The sequence below is a fragment of the Dermacentor silvarum genome, chromosome 4 (assembly GCF_013339745.2).
Source record: "Dermacentor silvarum isolate Dsil-2018 chromosome 4, BIME_Dsil_1.4, whole genome shotgun sequence".
Lineage (NCBI taxonomy): Eukaryota > Metazoa > Arthropoda > Arachnida > Ixodida > Ixodidae > Dermacentor > Dermacentor silvarum.
The window spans coordinates 149,153,754-149,176,893 of NC_051157.2; the positions used below are offsets into that span (position 1 = coordinate 149,153,754).

The 23,140-nt window shown below is 48.1% G+C and overlaps 1 protein-coding gene across 1 annotated transcript in view; it reads right to left on the bottom strand.

The window, feature by feature from the left end:
- LOC119450738 (DNA polymerase delta catalytic subunit-like) overlaps positions 1 to 23,140 on the bottom strand; it is a 64,562-nt gene that overhangs the window by 23,936 nt on the left and 17,486 nt on the right. Inside the window, exons 6-12 of the mRNA XM_037714254.2 lie at positions 22,129 to 22,343; positions 17,972 to 18,138; positions 15,925 to 16,170; positions 12,359 to 12,469; positions 11,279 to 11,470; positions 7,028 to 7,341; positions 3,316 to 3,463 (exon numbers count right to left, since the gene is read on the bottom strand). Of these exons, the coding sequence (XP_037570182.1) occupies positions 3,316 to 3,463; positions 7,028 to 7,341; positions 11,279 to 11,470; positions 12,359 to 12,469; positions 15,925 to 16,170; positions 17,972 to 18,138; positions 22,129 to 22,343 (1,393 nt within the window). The remainder of the gene's footprint in view (positions 1 to 3,315; positions 3,464 to 7,027; positions 7,342 to 11,278; positions 11,471 to 12,358; positions 12,470 to 15,924; positions 16,171 to 17,971; positions 18,139 to 22,128; positions 22,344 to 23,140) is intronic.

Consider the following 23,140-nt stretch of genomic DNA (forward strand, 5'->3'; position numbering starts at 1 on the left):
GCTGATAGTGATCAGCTTGTCAAACAACACCCCTCGGACAGCAACTGCCTCTAGGGGCGTACGAAGTTTTAATTCCCGGCAGGCAATACCTCTATCGACTACAATAGCCACACCACCGGAAGACACGACTGTGTCATCGCGGTCTTTACGAAAAATGGCATATTGCCGGAGAAAGTTTGATTGTGTAGGTTTAAGGTGTGTCTCTTGAACACACAGCACCTTAGGATTAAACCTGTGTAGGATTTCTTTGACGTCATCGAGGTTGTGTAGGAGTCCTCTGACGTTCCATTGTATTATTTGTGTATTCATGTTGGAAGTGTTTTTTTTTTGTGCTGTGTGTTTAAAAAAGAGACTAATTTAACTTACAGAGCCCTTGTCGGGCCCTGTGGTGCGGGCTTTTTCTTTTTTGGAGCGGTCGAGAGATTCTCGCCGCTCCTTTGGCGCTGGCTGCGCCGTCTGGCTGGAAGATGTGTCCATTGGCTCTTGAGGAGCGCTGGACACCCGCTCTTGAGAGCGGTTTGTTCGCGGTGAAGGCCTCGTCTCGATGGACAAGGCCTTGGAGGCCACTAGCCCGGAGGTTGATGGCCCCTTCTGCTGGGGTGGCGGAGCAGCGCTAGCTGCAGCCGCCAATGGCGGATGGCGTCGCTGGCAGCTCACTGTGTGTGAGCCGGACAGCCGCCGGAAGCCGCTGTGGCGCTGCCCCCTGACGCGCCACTTCGGCAAAGCTGGTTTTCGGCAGGTGCAATACCCGCCTGCGTGCCTCCTTGAAAGTTATGTTTTCTTTTACCTTAATTGTCACTATTTCCTTTTCTTTTTTCCAGGATGGGCACGACCGCGAGTATGCGGCGTGCTCCCCATCACAGTTCACACAATGTAGAGAGCTTTCACATGACTCAGAGGAGTGTTCATGACTACTGCATTTCGCACAAGTTTGGCGGCCTCTGCAGTTCTGGGAACTATGGCCGAACCGCTGGCATTTGAAACATCGAAGAGGATTTGGCACGTATGGCCTAACACGAAGCTTGATGTACCCGGCCTCGATAGACTCGGGCAGAACACTTGAGTTGAAAGTAAGTATCAGATGCCTGGTCTGGAGTTCTTTGCCATCTTGCCTCATTTTAATCCGTTTTACATTGATGACATTCTGCTCACTGAAACCCTCCAGGAGTTCAGCCTCACTCAGCTGCAACAGATCGTCATCTGAGACAACGCCACGGGTGGTATTCATTGTACGGTGCGGGGTTACTGTTAATTGCGCATCTCCAAATGATACTAGGTTGGGCAGTTTTTCGTACTGTTTCTGGTCTCGGAGCTCCAAGAGGAGATCACCGCTCGCCATCCTAGATGCTTTATAGCCTGGTCCAAAAATATTAGTCAAAGTCTTTGACACAAGGAAAGGTGAGATTGCTCGTACAGATTTGTCTGTTTTTTCTGAGTGAATCACATGGAATCGGGGAAAAGTTTCTCTTTGGCGACCAAAAAACTGGAAGACTTCATCGGTGCGCCCTCGTTTCAGACGGCGATCGGATAGTGGGGGGAATGAACTTGCCATAAGTATATATGCATTTTTCGGCAGCAACGCCAGCCACCCACCATGGAGCCCAACAAGGGGACGCTGGAGGGCCTGTAAACACAAGACCTGCAGACGCCAGCTGTACGTCACCACTATAACCAAATATGGAGTATCCGAGGTTGGGTACCCACACAAGGTTAACCCTAGCTGCCTGGGAAATTGGAAGTAATGGAAGTCAACAGAAGACAGGATAGATTGAAAGTGAGAGAGAAAGACGAAGATTAAAGAGGAGGACAGGAAAAGGCAACTGCCGATTTCCCCTGGGTGGGTCAGCCCAGGGGTGCCGTCTATGTGAAGCAGAGGCCGAAGAGGTGTGTTGCCTCTGCCGGGGGGCCTTAAAGGTCCGAACACCCGGCATCGGCTCAACCCCCAGGATCCCCCTTTCCCCAGACACGGCTCAGCCGCGCACGGCTACACGCGGGAGGGTCCAACCCTCATGTGCTCGGGTCCGTGGTGTCGCAAACCACCAAACGCCTGCTGACGCAGACGCCCCTGTGGGACAACCTGAGAGAACACTAGTGGGCAAAAATAACAAAACTTCCATCTTCAGGACTTCCAACGCCAGCTTGCTTCCTGTGCACACAAGAACAAGCAATGAGCATCTTTGCTAGCAGTGTAGTTAGACTGCTAGAACAACGACAGAGGTGACGACAGCTCCGTGAATACCTACAACAACATACGCCGAAGGAAGATCCACTGCCTGCAGGCTTGTTGCGCGTGTGTCAAGTACGGTACTCATGCACAAGGCCCACACCAGTACTGCACTGACGCCGGATGTACTTGCATGCTCGTGCACACAAGGAAAGAAGATGCCTTCCGGGCAACACTACGGAAGAGCTACCACCTATACAGACAAGTTGCCCAGCGTGTAAAACGGCAGCTGCGCCAACCATCAGGCATTTCCTGTGGGAGTGCCAAAAGTATGCAGCCCTCCGACGAAAGCACTAGGGGCAAGTGGCCAGCTTCGAGGAGTGGATCCGTCCTTCGACGGAGGCCGACAGTGTCCTGCGAGCGCTGTTTGCCTTTAGGGCGGAATCGGGCACCATGCGGGGAAGCATTCCTCGGTGGCTAGCCCTGTCCTCATCTCCCAATTCCCCAACTCCATTACCCTTAATAGGCCGATGAGCCATCCCTCTCTCAATAAATACCATTCAATATTGCCAAAATATGGTCTGAACTCGACTGGTGCTGTACGTTATCACCTTCAATTACATTGTACTATTCATGAGCTTTTGCATTTCTGGTAAGCCGAATATGTGAGCAGAAGAGCCCCCTTCACGTGTCTAGATATAATAAATAAAGGAATTCCATATGCAGTGGATGCTATATGCTTTAAGCCACTCATTGGTCAAGCTTAATCCAGTTGACAAAGAGGAAAACCGATCTGCACCAAATCGCAACTGCCCCTCCCTCCCCTCCCCCTCATGTCATACCTTATATAGCAGGGTCCTTGAGGGATTTGCAAACAACTGAAGTACTGACTAGAGGTGTTCACTGGGGGGCCATGCATATACTGTCAGAGGAGCAGGGGACATGGGTGTTGCTCGCAACTTTGGGCTACCACAAGGACAAATAGTTTGAGAGCCTTTACACAGAAACGAAGTAAAGAGAGTAAAAATTATTTTCTTGTAACTCGCCAAAGTTCTAAGGGCCAACAGCAGTTGGGTTGAGAGATGGACCAAGTGTAGCTGGTTTGTCACTGGAAATAAATGCGGGAAACATTGGGGACCTTGCAGACTCACCTTGGAGATGGCAAGGCAGGGCAGCTTGCCGACCTGGGCACCCGTGAAGCCGTAAACAGAGTTGGCGCTGATCTTCAGAGCAAGCTGACGGCCGTCAAGCACCTTTTTACGGAATGGATCCGTCTCATTTTTCAGATCGGTCTTGGCCCTGGGCAGTCAATAGAAACGGTGCACATCTGGCTTGACTGTTCATTTCTTCAATGTTGCCACATGTGCATTATTTAATATTTTGGTAACAACCACTTTTCCCAAAATTAACCCTGTTATACCATTAATCTCATTATTACTCTTGCGTAAGATGTGCTTGCTTTTGAATTTTATCACTTTATTAGCAAGACAAGCCCATCCTAACCAGATTTCATGCTTACAGTGCATGCTGTAGTATGCAGTGGTATCAAAAAGTTCCAACACTGGCTCTGTTTTGAAGAAAGTACAGTAGAATCTCATTAATTCAAACTCCGAATTCTTATACGAATAAAACAGTGTTCAACCTAAGGAGAGCCCCTTTAAATATAGCGCCCAATCAATTGTGCGGAACAGTGCGCAAAACCAAAATCGTCACTGGGCAAGCATTGAAAAAGCCCTATCTTTCCTCCATCAGCACGCCACATGAGCCAGAAGAAGCCTAGGTTCGATAAGATCGCACCGCCCATGCCACTTGCTGTGGGTGCGAGGGAAAACGTGCGAGGGTGAGCAGAGAATGATTGTGGCTTGACATACGCCATACTCCCGCGTACCCAATGTTAGAGATGACGTGGTTGAGCTTGCGCTAGGATGGGGGTTGTAGGTGAGCATGTGGTAATATGATTAAGCGCATGCCTGGAGAAGGGGGGCCCACAGGTAAGCATGCGGTAACGTAATACGTGGGTTCTCAAACTGGGTTCCGTGGAACCTACGGGTTCCGCGAGCCATTGATAAATTTTCCCTGGTCCCGCGCTCGACAAGTGGCTAAAACGGTGAACACGAGGTGCACTCGATCCAAAGAACCTCCATTACCCATGCCCGAGTGTCAAAAAGCACATCACAGTGCGTAACAGCAACGCGCGAACTGCGCAATAAATACGCAAGCAGCTTGTAGCCACCCAACCTCTGAGAACGGGCAGCGCGCCTAAGCTTTCGCACTTGAATCTCGGAGGCCGTAGCTAACCACCATGCGCCTTTCTCCTATTTGTAGATAGGGTAGGTGCCGATAGCGTGCGCACTGATGTATACGTTAGAGGAATAAAAAAAAAAATGCGCGCCGCAGAAGAGCAAGAACGGCGTAGCGTCCAACCAAAACGAAGCGGCGCAGTCCGCATCACCGTGGTCTTCAGCGGCAATCGTACGCGGCACGTGACTGACAGCAACGCCGAAGCGCTTCGTGCCTTTATTCTTGCGTTTATCGCCGCGCGTAACACCACGTTGGCGGCTAGCCGCGTGCTTCCATAAGTGCGTAGTTGCCATTTATGATCGCGTCGATAACCACCGCCGTTTCGTCCACAGCGGTTGCGGCAAATAGTTTCGTTTTCACTTGGTGCATGCGTCGCCTGTGTGCCTTCACAACTGCGTAGTCGCCTCCCATGGCAGCGTCGATAGCGACCGCAGTTTCGTCCGCACTTCTTGCAGCGAACGGTAGTTTCGTTTTGACTTGGTGCGTGCATCAGCCACCTGTCTTTTGAACCGTAAGGTCGCCGTCCATGATCGCATCGATAGCGGCCGCGGTTTCGTCCGCAGCAGTTGTGGCAAGCAGTAGTTTCGCTTTGACTCAGTGCAAAGCTGTCGAAGATGAAGAGCACTGGCTACATCGCGATGGACGGACAATTTGTTGGCGAGCAACTGAGTGGCGAAAAAATAATCGGGATGTGGGCCCGTTGGTGCAAAGCGCCTCTCAGATGAAGACGCGCGTCGCGAAGGATGTCGCGAGGCCTTCGCCGCTGCTAGCCCCCCCATAATCAGTCATGAGATGAAGAGAATTTCAGCTTCTGCACTGGTCTTGTGCTAAATAGAAACAAGATTTGATGATTCATTAAGTAAATAAAAGCATGTTGACGTAGTTAAGCATTTGTTTATTGTTTTCTTGATACCCTCGATAATTCGACATTCGGTTAATTCGGGGGGGGGGGGGGGGTAGTTCCTTGCAATTTATGGAACGTAGCAGGGTTCCCTGGGATGCACGTACTTGAGAACCCCTGACGTAATCAATCATGCATGCTGGTGGCTCTTCCTTCTGATGGGAAAGGAGGGTGCGCGATGCTCTGTTTGCTCCTGTTCCGTCTTGGCTTCCCCCACGTCTTCCCTCGTCAATTTTACGGCCCGCGACATTACGGTAGCTAGTGATGCATCGAACCTTCGCCTTTGGCTCAGGCTTGTCCAAAATAACTGTTGCGTACCTTCCGACATTCAAATTCATGGGCGTTTTTCTCTATTCAAATACGTAGGACTTTGCAGGGACCAACAGAGTAGTTCAAGTTAACTGTCAATTCCAATTAAGAAATTTCGATTATCGGGATTTCACTGTACTGTACTTGGACGTAAATAATGTGACCACAGATATAACGCGAGGGGGAATTTTCGGACTTTCTACCTCTCCCTAGCTAGCACAGAAATGGCGTGCACCAAGCCACGATTCTTTTCGGCTTGCCCTTGCACCCACAGCAGATGGAAAGAAAAAGCAAATGGTAAGGCGATATAACGGCAGTTCGGGTGGTCTCAAGCAATGAAAGACGACAGCGAAAAGAAGTTTTTACGCAAAAGCTGACGTTTATCGCTCTTTTTTATCTGAGAACGCATCAAGTGCTAAGATGCTTCGCTTGCTTCTTTGCTTCTCGAGGTGCTTTTCCTGTCGTCTGGTTCTCTTGCGAGCAGAATCGCCATTCTCTATAAACATAATAATTGGGAATTCCTGCCAGTGTTTCCTGCTTATTATTTCACAAGAGAAGCTCTGATTATGTGTCTGCATAACTGGGGGAATCATCTCGAAGGCAAGGCTGAGAATTTACAGGGTAGCCAGCCGGTATTTACACTGGCTAACCTCCTTGGCTTTCTTTCCCTTTCTCTCTCTCTCTACATTACGGCATGTCTCTGGGCAAGGAAAGGCACCTGCACTGTGTTTAGTTGAAGAGAAATTTAAATTTAGCTCCTCCCGTCCTTCCGCATTGGCGTCTTCTGGTTCCTCCTGGCATTCAGCATCATTGAGCTACGCCAGGCTTCCCTAAACAAATTGAAGGAACTGCTCCGCTTCGAAGTCGAGGCACTTTCTTTACATCTAGTAGGACATCACCTTTGTCTTTGCTGAAGTAACTATCAAAATAAGCTGCTTCTAGAAGTGTCGCGCACATATTTTGTCCAATGCTTTGAGTGCTCGCTTATTTGAGGCATTTTTTGATGCCACTGGTGGAGTAGTTGAAGATCAGATGGCGAAGCGAAGAGCGAAAACTTATCGCGTCCTTTGCCATAACCAGATTTATAGCCGGGAACAAAACACTGTCCTGTTGCTCAGTCTCTTCATGCACAAGTATCAAGATACCTTGTTCCGTCAGGCATGAATAAACATACTGCAGACATGGTAAACAAAGCAAGGAAGACGAAAATTTCGCACCTTCGCTTCCGCGCAGACGTAGAGGAGTGAAAAACAAGTACTTCTGTGTTGTGTCTTTTTGTACAGCATCATTTATCGTCTGTTCCCTCTAAAGACCCACGAGGGTGAGTCAAAAAAGTACCATTCTGTACTTGCTTTTTGCGAGCACTGAGCAGGTCTTCGAGAATCTCGGGCAGGAGTCCCTTGCGGACGGAGGCCTTCACAAAGTGGTCACCCGACGGTGTACGGATAAACTGGTCCGGCTTGAGCTGCTCCCTCTGCCGGTTGTCCAGCACAGTCGTGTAGCACAGGTTGTGTGCCATCATGATGGATGGGTACAGGGACGAGAAGTCTAGCGTTGCAATGGGCACACTGTAGAAACCCTTGACCGGCTCGATGACTGTGGCACCCTCGAAGTCCTCGCCGGCCTCCGAGTGCACCAACGGCATGATCAGGTCCTGCTCGGCAGCCTGTGGTGGACAGTGACCGAAGTGAGTGTCATAGCAAGTTTTCATCTACAAACAAACCTCGACATAACGAACCTCGATTTAAAGAAATTTTTGGCCATTTCGAGCATGTACGTGGAGTTTGTATGGCTGGTAAATCTGGGAAAAGGCCTATAAAAATATATAAATGCAAGCGTCCTTCTGTATAAAAAGTTTGAGCGGCAAAAGCACCGTCAAAGTGCATGCGCCGGGTCGCAGTGTGCAGGAAACATTGCTGGGCCATTTGTCGCATTGATAAAGAACTTGCAGGGGCTGCAGGGCACACGGCAGCTCAAAGCCCCCAAAGAAACACGAGAGTTGAAGATTCTTTCAGCGCAGAGGGGTTGGGGAGGGGGTGAACAAGCGGCAACGTGATCAAGCATGCGCAAAGGGAGGGAAGAAGGGGGCGGGGAGGCAGGAGTAGAGGAAGAGACGTATGCGTTAGAGGGAGAGGGCAGATAAGCGCACACACCTGCCCCCCCACCCTTCAGCAAGGTCATCTCCTCCTCTACCCTTGCCGTGGCTGTGCGCATGGCTGTCCATACATGGGCCACATGCCATATCCTTGAGGTAATCTGCAGAAAGTGCGAAGATAGAGCCGAGATGGTTGGTGCCTTGATGCGCATCGTGTTCCTGCGCATTGAGTGTTGGCAATCACGTTATCTCAAGTACAGTGGAATCTCGATGATACGACCATGGCTAATACGAATTTTCGGATGATACGAATTTTTACGTGGTCCCGGCCGAGCTCCATTACTTTGCAACGTGCTAGAGAACGGTTGTTACGAATCGATTTTCGACCCGCGTCGGTTGATACGAACAAACGTCGCCCCACCGACGGCCACGAAAGAGAACAGTGCGCAGTCATGCGCTTTCTCCCTTTCTCTTTTGGTGCGGACGCGTGGACGCGGCGCCGGACAGCGCGGATGCCGTAACTGGGCGCGAAGACTTTGAAGCAGTGGTGCTTTTGTTGCTTTTCCTCCTTTTCGGTGGCCCATCGGACGGAGTGGCTGCTGTGCTTCGGGCCGCGTTCTTTGTGCTTGCGCCATTTCGCCTAGTCTCAGCGAGCTATGTCTACCGAGATACGATCTCGGCTGATTCGCACGGCCGTACGCCGATGCGCGGGAGCCTTCGTTGGCGCGTCTTCCGGCGATTGCGTTATCGGTGCCGATGGCACAGGGTGATTGTTGGTTTCGCTGCTGGAGTCACACGGTACAAGATAGCACGGCACGTAAGGCACGGTGCAAGGCAGCGCGGCACGTTCAGTTGGGTGCTCCTCCGCTTCTCCTGCTGATAGCCATATTTTTCTTGCCGTAGGAGGCTTGCGCTTCTGTATTCCGAAGGCGTGCTTCGTCCAAAATTTCTTCTCCAACGAGCGACGATCCATCACTAACCTGGGAGCTCTCAGTAATCCGAATTCTGCGTGTCAAGTGAGGATGCCGGTGTGGTTTACGAAGCAGACAACTGCGGTTGCCATCTTGCCCCTGCCACAGCAGCAACCAATGGAGAGACGCCTTTCAGCGCAGCAGCCAATCGGAGGCCCGCTTTCATCGGGGGGCCCGTGTGACTACCTATCGCAGACCCGCGCTTCTTTTGTGTTTGTGCATTTGTTACAAGATGGCGACAACGGACGAATTGAGAAGCGGAACGGCGAAACTTTGAGCTTTCGAACGATACCAAGATGGCAGCGCTTGGTGGGGGGAAATACGAGATATGTCTCCGTGAACTGCGGTGATCTTGCACGATTTAAAGCTGTTTTCTCGCCCTGCGCACTGACGAATTAATTTTTTTGTGCCACTTTTAGTGCGTTTTCAGCCAAACCATTTTGATACAGCGTAGATTAGGCGTCACAGATACCGAAACGCGTGGTTTTAAAAAATTTATTTTTCGGGCAATTTTCGCAATCTGATCCCCGCGTTCCCCCATAATTTAGCTAGTTTTAATTGTGTTTCGGTGATACGAATTTCGGCTAATACGAATATTTTTCGTGACCCCGTGAGATTCGTATCATCGAGATTCCACTGTAACCGAGACACGGTGCGAAGGGTTAGCTCGCATTGCGATAGCAAGTGTTTGTGGTATATCGAGTGAGACCCGTTCATGTTTCCCTGAGCGCAATTAATGAAACTCATGATATAAGTAAGTTTTTTGCTGCGGGTGCCACTTCATTATATCGAGGTTTGACTATATTCATTTCTAGCGAAAACACGTGTTAGTCTACTTGAATGTTCCATTCAGCTCCATGCAAGCGTTTGACTTTCCAGTGACATCAACTCTAAACACAGTTCAACACTTCCTTTTGAATTAGAGGGCAGCAGCCGCCTTTCTAAGCGAGATCCAAATAATACAGTAGAGCCTTGCTCACACGTTCTGGGGAAAAAAATGCGAGAAAGCACGTATGAACCAGGAAAACGTACGATCTAAAGTGCTAAGAATTTGGTAGACTTAACTGTAGTTGACGCTTACATAATGTGAAGCGTTGCAGCACGAGACACCCGACGTGTGCCGCACTGGTGGGGCCTGCGCGACCCCAGACACGCGTTGTTTTTGAGGCTTCGGAAAGTTTACGTTTGCGCTCCTCAATTTCAGCCTGTGTCGGCAGCTTCTATTGGCAGGACATTTCGGCGGCAAGATTTCATGTCCAAGGTTGCCAAGAATTGTTGCGACCATAAGACACCGAAGCGCTTCGAGTGGCAAAGCATGTGTGCCGCGAAGCGCTTTGTTGTTTTTCTATTGCATAGTGTTTTAAGAGAGTGATGGGAAACCGAAATAAAATTGAGCTGGTAAGCATTGGTGGAATACGATGCCACTGGAGCGAAACATGACGCTCACTTTGCAGAGCCTGCAGCAGGGAACGGCGGTGCGTTTAGGTATCGACTACTAAACGTGCAGTACACTTCCAACAGCCCTATGCCACATGCGCTGTGAAACAGATAGGTGAAGATGCTTATCGCAATAGGGCTGGCAGTGATAGCTGTAAATGCAATGTGCGATGACCTGTGAGAAGATTTGCCGGTACCGGAAAAAAAGAAACCGAGTGTGTGACAGCATTTTCACATGACACGTGCAGAAAATTAATGCAGGGAAGCTGCCGTGGCAGACGCCTACTGCTTTTGATCACGCTCATGCCTGATTTTGTTGACATGGGATCTAGTAGCAGGAAAATGAATCAGGCGATCACAGTTTGGCGATGTACTGAACGTTGGTGGAGGAAGATAAATGTTTTCCGGGAAAGCATTAACCAGTAAAAAAGAAACGTGACTGTATTGGGTCCTTTTTTGTTTTCCATCATGAGCATTGCCACTGAGAAATCATATGAAACGGGATCACATCAACAATGTTTTACTGTATTTGGGGCTGAATTCATTAAGAATTTCATTCACAAGAGCCCTCTCTTCTTTTTTTTCATTTAATATGGCCAGCGCTCATTCTCATGAACCGTATCCACCATTGTTGCTATGGCGTTCTGCCGCTAAGCTTGAGGTTATGGAATACATTCCTGGCCACAACAGCCACATTGTGACGAGGGCAGAATGCAAAAACACACACGCTACCAATCTTTGGGTGCACAACTGTGCAACTCGCACAGTTAGAATCCATACTCTTCCACTAAGACATCTCAGATGGACCACGCTGCTTGGAATGTTAAAGCCAATCGACGAAACAATTAATTTCAACATCCAATCAATAATTAAATCAATCACTGATTCAATAAATCACCCAAGACATTCCATCATTCAATCAATTAATCAAGCAGGCAAGTAAACAATCAGTCATTCAGTCAACCAATCATTCCCTCAATCACTGACTCAATCAATTAATAATTTGATCAATTATTTGTTCAGTTGATCAACGAATCACTCACTCAATTGATTTTTACAGGCCACACGTATGCACACATGCATTTGAAAATGCCACTAACCTTTCTAAGGAGCTGCGAGATGACCTTGATCTGCTGCCCCCGTGACAGCAGGTAGGTCATGGGCACCCCCGTGACACGGGCCATCTCCATGTAGTTGATGACGCTCATGAGTTTGTCCAGCAGACGCAGCGGTAGCATGGCGTCCTTCAAGCAGTAGACGGCCAGGCGACGACGCGTCTGGTCTGTGCCATTCTGCACGAGCAAAAGATAAAAACAGAAATGGGTGTGAACTGCACAGCAGTCGTAGCGAAGGATGCCTGCTGCAGAGATTTGTATGAGCTCGCAGAGGAATCGGGGCCGTTTGACCCAAAAGAGTGCTGGCCATTTTTCATCACGTGTGCGACAGTCTCAACGTGTGAGCCGCAGATGCATGTTCTCATTTCCCAACTACGCATTGTTTTAAGACGCCAACGGGAAACCCAAATGAAATTGAGCTGGCAGGCGACGCCGGAATACGATGCCGCAAGAGCGAAAGATGATGTTTACTTTGCGCTGCCTGCAGCAGGAACGGCGGCACGTTTGGGTTATCGCGTATTAAAAGCATGCAGTATGCTTTGAACGGCACTATGCCACATTTGTTGTGAAACAGGTAGGTGGAGATGCCTATCGCAATAGGGTTCGTGGCAATAGCTGTGAATGCCACATGCGACAACCCGCAAGGAGATTTGCTGGTGTCTGTAGAGGAAACTGGGTGTGCGACGTCATTTTCACCCGGCAAGGGCAGGCAAGTACTGCGGAGAAGCTGCTGCAGCGGGCTCCTATTGGTCTCTATCACTCGTGCCTTCTCGCATTTTCTTGTTCTTAAGTAATCTAACAGTTGAAAAACGTATCATACGAGCACAGTTTGATCATGTGCCGAACATTATTGCCAAAAGATTGTGTGGATGGACATGCAGCTGAAAGACCCTAGAGGTGATTCATGTTTGAAGGGTAGTGTGAAAACCTTCACAGGTATTGAGGTCCTCCTCAATACAGCCAAAGAAAGACACAGAACGGCCGGACAAAGCACTGTAAGTGATACTACCACAAAAATGCAAGAGGAGTCGGTGGTTTTCTCAATAAGTACGTAAGTGTGCTCACCTGAAGGTCTGTGATGATGCTGTGCTGGACGTCTTCCTTCTGCTCCTGCAGGAAGTGATAACTGACCGCATTGAGCGTGTACGACCTCAGCTTGTAGTCACGCAGCAGCACCTGGTGAACACAAGAGAGAGAACAAGAGCTTTTCACATGCCATGACACAAAGGCAACACGTCCCAGATTCAATCAAGTGCGGTTAGCCAGAGAAACGCGCTTTGAAATGCGCACTCTCGGACTTTTGATGCAAGTTTGGCAAGTTCAAGTAATTATTGTAAGCATGCGCTCACCCGAGCGATTAACAGAGGTTGCGCAATCAAGAACAACTGGCAACCAATGAGGAACTTGCAGCACTTTTTTCTGAATGTACATTTAAAAGCAAATCCACAAAAATTCGGCAATGTGTCAAGCTGAAAAATTTCTGGTGTCTAACTATTTTACCAAAAAATAGGCATTACACTGCATACCAAAACAAGCTAAGACAGCCAAACAATTTAGTGTACCACATTTACTCAAATCTAATGTGCACTTTTTTTTCGATAGAACAGGTCCAAAATTTGCGTGCACGTTAGAATCGAGTACGACCCTAAATCTGCGTAACCATATAGCCGTCGGCATCTCAAAATGGTGGCCACCTCGCACGCGCTTCGAGCCTAGCTACCGTAGCTTCCTCCATGTGCTGCAGTACACATGCTTAGGCAATAGTCTACCGTCTGTCTTCACGTTCTCTGCGTCTGCTCTATCATGAAGCAACAAAACGACAGACAACAACAGTTTTTATTAATTTTTTAGCTTTTATTTTGGTCGGTGTCTGTCGTTTTGTTGCTTCATGTTTCATCCCGACCAGACGGGCTTCCGTCGAACCCTCGATTTCGTCTGCTCTATCAGCACGAAGTACCGAGTTCATCATGATGCCGCATTTCAAAGGAAAGTGATCGTCTTTGTGGAGACGGACTGAAATCGGGCCGCATCACGGGCGTTCGGAGAATCCGACACTTGCGTTCGGGACTGGCGCAAACAGAAGGATTGGATTTTCGCCAGCAAAGCAATGTGGAACGGTTTCAGTGGACCAAAGCAGGACGTAATCTGCGACGATCCACTTCGGCGATACGATCGCCTTGGCCCTATCTTGAAAGCAATCTGCACCGGGAAAAGTCCACCGCGCGCCATGTTTTCGACGCTTATAGGTCGCGTTGAAGCGAGAGGCATGATAGCACGAAGGTCAATTCGCTCGCTGCGCTTCGTCACTCGAGCGTTTTGACAGTTCGTTTCTGCGGTCAACAAAGCGAGATGTGCTCATGTTTGCTTGTGCACGCGTGACACCGTGCTTGTTAATTTATTTAGTAAGCAAATGTTTGCAAGTTTATACGGCCAATAAAACTGCTATCCTTACTGCGTATAGCGGTCTACTAATTTGCTATTGCATTCGATGCTTCGCCTTTCGGGCAAAACTGCGACTTTTTTTTATTTATAGCAACTTCAGTGCATCGGGAGGAAATCTGCTTTTCCGAATGACAGAAAGTTGTATTTCTGTTTGAAAGCATGAGGTGCGCGGTACTGTAAAGAACTTTTTTTTTTTGTCCTCACGGAAAACGGGTGCACGTTACAATCGAGGGCGCGTTACAATCGAGTAAATACGGCAATATTTTTGAACAAACAGGGTCCAAATACATGATAATAATATGAAGTCTGTGACATCACATTCATGTCAGTGGCACAGCCGTAAGGGTGTGAAATTTAGGGACAAAAACTAAGGCCTTCATCTTCTCCAGTATCCAACTGTCTCCTGCAAAAAATGGCACCAGAACCAGGGAATTGTCATAGTGAATTTCACAGTTCCAGCACCTTCTGAAAATTCTGCACACCTGAATGAGAAAACCATGTGCACCATTCTGACATATTGCTGTAACTTGAGAGCCAGTGAAGATAACTGCATGAAATTTTCTATTTCTACTAATGCTTTTGCTATGAGTCTATCCTGAAATTTTCATTAAGATATCTCAATAAACAAAAAAGTTGGTATCCGACGGTAGCCTCCCCCTTAAAGTGAATAATCAAGCAATGTAAAAAATTGCGCAGATCCCACGCGCTGTTGGAATCGATGTTATACAAAGCATTTTGCGGGCACCTGGCTATCCAGCATTGTTTGACGTTCTGCAAAGCAAAACCAGGTGGATCAACATGTTTGCGTAAATTGACTCTATGTGTGTGTCGTGAGCAGACATCTGTTACGACAGCAGCACAATGACCACGTTGAAGAAGATCATATAGTGGCAACGGCAGACTTTCAACGCGAGCCATTCGACGTGAGCTTAATACACGGCAATTGTTGGTTTCTACATGGGTAGTGGACGAGCATAAACGAAAGAAACACAGATGATGTCATCAGTGACTACGTGTTACACAATAATACGTACCTGCAGCTATGCCTTGTGGTGTATGTAAAATGACGACATGTGCACTCCGGCGGAGAAACGTTAAAGCATGATTAACTTAGGCGATCATGAAGTCGGTATAACGTCGCACAATTTCTACGAGTGTTCTAAGTGAAAAGTAGTGAGGAAAGTGGGCTGGTCCCGGAGATAGTGCAGTCTAACATGGCAGCTCACAGCATGAACTCTCACAAAGAAAGAAGACGAGGAAGTAGCACAGGGCACACGCACCAATTGTTTCAAAGAGCTGGCTGGCTTTGGAACGAGAGAACTATGTGTGCAATCGTGGCCTAATTAGCAGGTTCCTGTGCTCGACGGCAGAGGTTCGATTCCACCGTCGGTCACCCATTATTTTAATTTTATTAAAGCAAGGCAAGACAGGTACCTACACACATCTGTGAGCAAAAGTATACGGACCAGGAATTGCGCGATAAAGCCGATTTTTTCAACTGCCTGCGAATGCAACTTGAAATTGAGGACTGCAGTCCAAACTTGGCATTGCGAACTTTCCAGTGTACTCGTAAATTTTAGTTTATGCATGTTAATTATGAAGAAATTCAGTTTTTTCGGCGACCACGTGGTCCGTATACGTTTGCTCACGGGTGTACCTACCTACCGCAATGTGTCAAGATTGAGGCAAGGAATGCTTTGCATTAATACATGGTGTTTCTCTTCTTCATCATCCTATTAATTTCCACTGCAGGGCAGAGGCTTCTTTTAGCAATCTCCAATTACACTTCTCTTGCATTACCAAACTCCATTCAGGGGAATGCAAGTTTTCTAATTTCATCACGCCACCTAATTCTCTACCATCCTTGACACTGTTTCACTTTCACAGGTCCCTAATCTGTGGCTCTATTAGACCACCGGTTGTCTGCCCTACCCATTACACGACCTACCCAAATCCACTTGTCCCTCTTAATGTCAACCTGAATATCAGCTACCCTCGTTCGCTCTCTAATTTATACTGCCATCTTCCTGTTTCTTAACATTACACTTATCGTTTTGTTGTATCACTCACTGCATGATCTTTGGCTTCCTTCCTGTTCAGTGTACAACTAACAGCATACGGCAGTGCTACTGCGATACAATTTTAATGGCAACAATCTTGTAAAAGAAAAACACTGCAGAGAGGCCCACCTGCAGGAGGTCGAACTGGACGCGGCCCTCAATGGTGACCACCTTGTTCTCTCGGCGGCCCATCTGCTTGGACTGCATGATGGCGTCCTTGAGCAGCGTCTTGCAGTTGCGGATGCGCCCCAGGAATGGGAACAGGTCCACCCGCAGCTGCTTGGCCCGGTTCATCAGGTAGGGAAAGTCAAAGTTCTGGATGTTGTAGCCCGTGATCACGTCTGGGTCCACCTCGCGCAAGAAGTCCGACCATCTCTGCACGAAAAAGGAGAAATGTACCATATTTTTGCTTTTATAACCCGCATCGAAAATACAGGAAATTCTAACAATAAAGTCATGGTGTGAATTATACAGTTAAATCTTGATACAACTGGTCCGTAAATCAGCATTTTACTACTTCGTCATATCCAAATTTTGCAAAAATGAAATTCTACTTTTTATGCAAAGTACAGTCATCAATCGATCCTTTTGTTTTATACGGAAGGGGCACAGCAAAAAATGTTTAAATAATCGGGCAGTCTGAAAAAAAATTTTCAATAACAAAAAAAAAAAAAAGATTGTTTTGTTGAACTTGAGAACCGGCGGCCACATTTACGGTTTGATGCCCCGCCGACAAAATCCTTTTCACAGCTGCCCTATGGCACGCAAAACCCCCCCCAAAAAGGAAATGAAAGTCCCAAACACTGTGGTGATTGGTGTAAGCGAACTTTTTGCGACCATTCCTTCGTCGTGGCTTGCCAAAATAATTTCGTGCGTCACCCAAAGTGATATGACACCAAACCGAAATGCTGCTCTCCACAGTCCAATAAACGCAGTATCAAAACCCGTCAGATGCCGCAAAAAAAAAAAAAAGGTTCGCTTTAAAATCGCATTGAGGCGAGGCGAGAACCTAAATTACAGTAACTTTGTTCACAGCTGCCACATTTTCTGTTTTGTGACATCATGCATGCATTCTCTCCGAAAATTTTAGCAAGATCCCCTATAGCATCGGAAATTTCAGTCGCCGTTATGCATCGGTTCAACAGAAGCGGAGGTCTGTTTTATCACAGTACACCCACTTGTTTTTATGGAGCAGCTGGCGGTGCCGCGGTCATGTGTGAGCAGCTCTAAACGATCAGTCAGCTACTACAGTAGACTTCCGTTAATTCGATCACAACCAAGGGTTCCGGCCGGCACCCATACACCTCTACAGGCCCAAACTTCCATTATTTCAATCAAAATTGGCCTTCACCACATAATTCGAACTTGACTGGCCAGCTTCGCCGCAATACAGCCGTGTTATGCGGTGAAGCATACAAAAAATTGAAAGAGGACCACTGTCACGGGGCGTATTACACGTACCTTAATTATAAAAGCACACACGCGCCACATTCGGTCACAGTACAAGCACCAATACTCCATTAATATGCACACTGACAGCCATTCAGAGTCGTTTCTGACGTTGCTGTAGCTATTTGAGCCCTCATTTCGCCCGCCATGCGTGTCTTGTATATGAGACCCTTCACGTCTACACATTCCTTAATTATATGCGCGTGCACGCGCCCTTTACCGAGAAGCAGAGAAAAACCATCTGTGTTTTGGGAAAGTGTGCAAAAAGGAAGGCGCTAAAATGACAAAAAAAAAAAAACTCAGGAGAGTTGAGGGGACGTTCAAAGCCAACAAAAACGCGGGGGTCTATCTAAATCTCTGAAGGCCTGTCAGTCAACTTATTAGGCCACTCGGTTCTCGTACTGTGGCCGAAGACAGCGCTGTGTGTGTGTAAATTAAGGAACACGTGCTATCTCCCGTAGCAGTGACACCTCCCCCCCTACTTGGTATGTTTCCCCACATAACACAGAATTTTAAAGGCAATACAGCCACAATCACAATAACCGTATGAACACACGATCACCATAACCGTATCAAAATAGGTTGCTCCTATTGAACGTTGGCCGGGGAAAAAAACGCATTATCCCCAACGAGATTCCACTGTGTAACCGTATTTAGAGCATAAGCCTGTTGCAATATCACCGCACTTGACTGTACATACAAGCGGAGAGGGCCAGTTTCCACCCACCTGGAGCAGTTCCTGCTCCCGCTGGAAGCAAAGAACCTCGCAGCCCGCGATGTGTGCACAGGTGTTGAGGGTGAAGACGTTCCGGATGAACGGGTCCTTCTCGCCCTGGCGCACCACCATGTTGGCAATCTGGATGACACTGTCCTTCTCCGGCTCTGGGAATATGCCTGCATGCCAGGTATCGGGGAGACCACATCTCAATGCAAACCCAACTCTCTATGTGGTGGCATTGTACACAGCGAAAAGAACGAGGGGTACAGAGGGGCTTGATTTTTAAAAGAGAGCATTTCTTTTGACTACCCCACCCCACTTTGGTCTGTCTATTTGGTCTCTATAAGACAAATGCATAAAAAAGGATTACGATAATGTAGCCCCTATGAGAAATCGAACCCGGGCCTGCAGCATAGTAACCGAGTACCAGTCCTTGGCGTCATGCCAACAGTTCAAAAGGAGCGCGGAATATGTGCGACAGTAGAGCGGAAAATCACCGCCGCCTTCAGGCTATCAGGCTTCAGGTATGTCAAGCTGTCACAACAGCCCGGCCATTTGAATGACAGGAGAGCAGGGGTACCAGCTAAGAAAGTAGAACAAAGCCTGTAACACGAGGTCAGCTTCATGTGCAAACCATGTTGCTGCCTTACATTGACACGATGGCAGCTCATTACCAGTGGCAGCAAGCAAGACCGAAACTAAGCCAGTATAATACACACCTTTCTTTAGGCGATTCAACCAAGCCCAAATTAAACAATTTAATATCTTTCCATCTTAAACACTCCCACAAGCAGTGTTCTGGGCCGATGCTATGCCCAAGTATAAATTGAAACAGAAAATGGGTGACTTATAACTGATCCTTTGACAGAATGCGAGGCAGAAAACCTTGAAAAATGACAAAACTTAGGTTTCAATTTGTATGTAAGAACTGCAAGCATACTTTTAGTGTGTCAAATGCAATGATATCACTGGTTTGGCCCACACTTTCAGCTTCAAGAGAGACATGGAGGCCAGAAGTTTTCTGCAATACATTCTACTCAAGAACCAGCATAGACAGAAATACTTCTGTCAATTCGACTTCAGTTAATTCATTTCAAACCAAAGGTCCTGGCTCCAGGCTGGCGCTCGTACATTTCTATGGGCTCAAACTTTCATTATTTCGGTCCTAAATTTGGCCTTTGCCAGATAATGTGAACTTGACTGGTCAGTACGCAAGCACCTTACCCCAAGGATGACCCCAATAGCGACCCGTTTAGCGGCAGTGGCAGTCTAGGCGGAGCTTAGAGCACAGTTATTGCTTTGAGCACATCAAAAAAAAAGAGAGAAGAGCCCTGCCGAAAACACCTATTTTTGTCCTGCCCTAGGAAGGTTTTCAAGCGAATGTGGAAGCTCACAATGCATGATTACAGTAGTTCCAATTCTAATGTACACCTTTTTATTATTTTTAATTCGTTTGAAAATTGCCTGCGTGGTGCAATCAGATATGAATCTAAAACCGCGTTTGCTATAATTTCTGGGCCGATTTTGGCCTTTTAAGTTTAGCTTCCTCTCTTAATTCCATGTTATATATATCTGTATTCACATCTTGTCTGTAAAGCAAAACAGGTTATCTCCCCCCCTCCCATGAATCATAAGGGAATAAAATAGACCACCCCATTACGTGTCAACTTATGCCCAGTGATTTATTTGCTTCTTTGTCATAAATTGGAATACTGTATTCGTGACACATATTTGCTACTACAGTAGCCGACCGATTTTCCGGACTTCGCGGGGACTGAAAAATAGTCCGAAAAATCAAGCAGTCCGAAAAACCGAACATTCCGAAAAACTCCCCCCCCCCCCCCCCCAAGAGAAAAAAGTTATGAGGCTTAGAGCGGCTTAAGAAAAACATCGCAGTTTCGCTCAAAAGGCGGAGCACCGATTGCGATAGCAAATTAATAGACAGCGATACGAAGTAAGGATGTTAGTTTTATCGGCCGTATAAAGTTGTAATTGAATATGCGCTTACTAACTAAATAAGCACGGTGTCACGCGCGCACAGGTTACATGAACACATCTCGCTCGATGACTGCGGGTAAATTGACCGTCGCGCCGTCTATTCTCTCGCTTCGACTGCGAACGTCGAAAAAAAAAAAAAAAACAGCGCATACGAAGCTACCGGCACAAGGCGCACGCCCTTTGTACCCATCGCAGATCGCGGGCGCACACTTCGGCCACATAGCAGATCGCTTCAAGATACGGTGCCTGCGCGGCAGCTCCGTTGGCAGCAGCCGCAAGAGCTGAATGCAACCGTCTCCGCCGCCTTCTCCCCTTGCCAGGGGAGAAGGCAACAACAGAGGAGAAGAGCACATGTAAGCAGCATGGCAGACAACGAAAATTCGTGACGTAGCCACATGACGTAGCGTTTTCTTGATTGTTTACAGTCCTTACTTGATGTCAATGTCGCGAGGTGCTCCGTTTTGCGGTTGGCTGCGGGCACGTACTTTAAAATTGATTTTAAATATGTTCTAGGCTATATTCGCCGCTGATATTTTGTAGACGATGTTTGTGTGACCACCTAAATCGATCTCGCAATTTATCTCGACTTCAAATTTTGGTGTCAGTACTCCTTTAATTGCGGTTGCCGGCTGACCCTCGCAAGCTTTCACCCGCACACAGCGTACGGCGCAACCGAAACTTAAAAAACAAAAAGAAACAGAAAAAAACCCGGATTCCGCTTACGTGATATGGCGATAGTGCCGAGCTGACAAAAAAAAAAAAAAAGGCAAGTGCCGCTTTTTTGGAAGTTTTGTCGGCCAAGGAAGCGCGGGCATAGCCTCAGAGACGAGAGAATAGCGTGCGTCTACTAATCTTGAAGGCTATACAAGGGGGCACTGGAAGCCAAGCCCGGCCAAGCCAGCGGAAAATCCAACATGGCGGCCTTTAAGATCGGGTAGCGCGGCTACTCGGAGCGAGCAATTTAGTCCGGAAAATCGAACATTGGCACCTAGATTCGTCCGAAAAATCGGTCGCGAAAATGCATTAGCTTTATGGGAATCGTGCCAGTACATCTATTAAGTCCGGAATATCCAACAAGTCCGAATTTTTGGAGTCCGAAAAATCCGTCGGCTACTGTACAGTCGAACCTCGTTAATTCAAACACGCTTAATTCGAGCTTCTGGTTTATTTGAACTAACGCTGTGGTCCCGTCAAAGTTATGTGTATTCCTATGAGCGAAAATGCCCGGTAATTCGAACGCGAAAGCATTTGCGACAGTTAATTCAAACATACGGCACACCAACAATGCCCTCAGCAGCGCGCCAAATCACGCGGCGGCGCCTCCGACTGGCATTGCGTCGACACCGCCATAGAGCAAAAGCTTAGGAGAGACCCCTCAACGCCGTGCGGAGGAAAAGAACACGAAAAAAAAAAAAAAAAGCGGCAGCACTTTCACTCTCAAATGACAAGGTTGCTGTTTCACTGTCACGCCGGAACACGCATGTACATGCCGACGTCTTAGCCAACGCTGCGGCTTTGGCGCAGAGGGTAGTAGCGGCGGAGGCTCAGTCCGGCTAACTTCCCGATAACGGCAGAAAACGAAACTTCAGGGAGCGGGCTAAGCTGGCGCGCACGGAGACAGCCGAAGGTGGGGGAGCTGCGAGGGAGTTGAGAGGGAGGGCGAGGGGAGCCACAGAAGCGATGGCATTGCCAAGGCCAAATCCACTTCTCTGCCGCCCTCCTCCCTCACCTTCGACGGTCTCCACGCGTGCGCGTGCCCGTTGCCGTGCCAGCGCCCGCTCCCTCAAGTTTCATTTTCTGCCGTTATCGGGAAGTGAGCGTTGGCCGGCGGGGGCACTTTCGTGGCCCTCGCTCACTATGTGCTTGGGCGCCGCATTTCATGACTCGCACCGTTCGTACATCGTGCTATGGTGCACGAATACTTCAAAAATAAGTCCTTCTTTTAATTCGAACAAATTTTCGGGCCCCTTCGAGTTAGAATTATCGAGATTCGACTGTATTCATAATGTGTATCTTTCATTACATTTTCCTGAGCCTCCTCCTGTCACCACTGCAATTTTAATGTTATCGCTTGGAACTGTGGGTATGGGATAAGTAAATTTCAAAACACTGTGCACCCCCAAAGTTAACAATGATGCAGGGCCTGCACATATGTGCACTACACGCACCTTTGCGGCCGGCACACTCGATGTCAAAGCTCAGGATGCGCAGAGGAGCGACACGGGCCCAGGCACCCTCTGGCGCATGAGACACCATGTCATCCCATGCCACGTCCACTTCAATTTGTGCCCGTGACACCCGACTGCGGTCGTCGCGAACTTTGTACTTGCCCCGGGGCAGCTCGATCCAGCAGCAGCCCACCACGTGTGTGTCCACCATGAACCTGCATGCACGTGTCCCCACCCAGATGACAAAAACATTTACCAAAAAAGAAAATACAGAACTGTCTAATTTAACGCAGCATGAAATACTAACACATTCCTGCGGCTCTTGCCTTTCCTGTGACTACTCAGGCCAAAATGGAAGTCAGAGACTCCCTCGGAAAACTATGATGGCAGTATGTAAAAGAAACAGTAAAATTTGCAAGTAAGGAAATATTATCCAAAACGATTACGATAATCCCTAAGCGAAATTTGAGTGCAGCTCTATATGTGTTTTCATCTCGTGATATACTGACTGGCGCAGACAATCTGTCTCTTGTGACACGTTGCAAACAGAGCGAAATGCAGCACGACTGCCTCGCTAATCGGGAGATCACGAGAGGCAGCGGATGGGTGACACGCGGGCGTGATTTACAGCAGCCGCCACAGACAGACCTCCACTCATGCAGTGCTTTGTTTCGATACAGACGACACACGCTACTCTGGCGCCATCTCGTAGCCATCATCGCCGCAGAGCCCGTCTTGCACGGCACTACGCTTTTCTCCTCAAGCTTTTGCCATACTCTCCTCCTCCACTTTCCGCCTCATGGTTCCACTGCACCCTCCTCTTCCTCCACTTTCCTCCTCGCACTCTTTTCGCTATCGCCGTCTTTCATCCCCCACTGCGCTCCACATTCACTCTTTAATCCTTTACTGTGCTCATTTGCTCAGTTACGAAAGATGCCGACGCCGACGCAGGAATGGGCTCCCAGGAGTTGCGCTCTAAAAGCAGATCATCTAAAACCACAAAGTAAATACA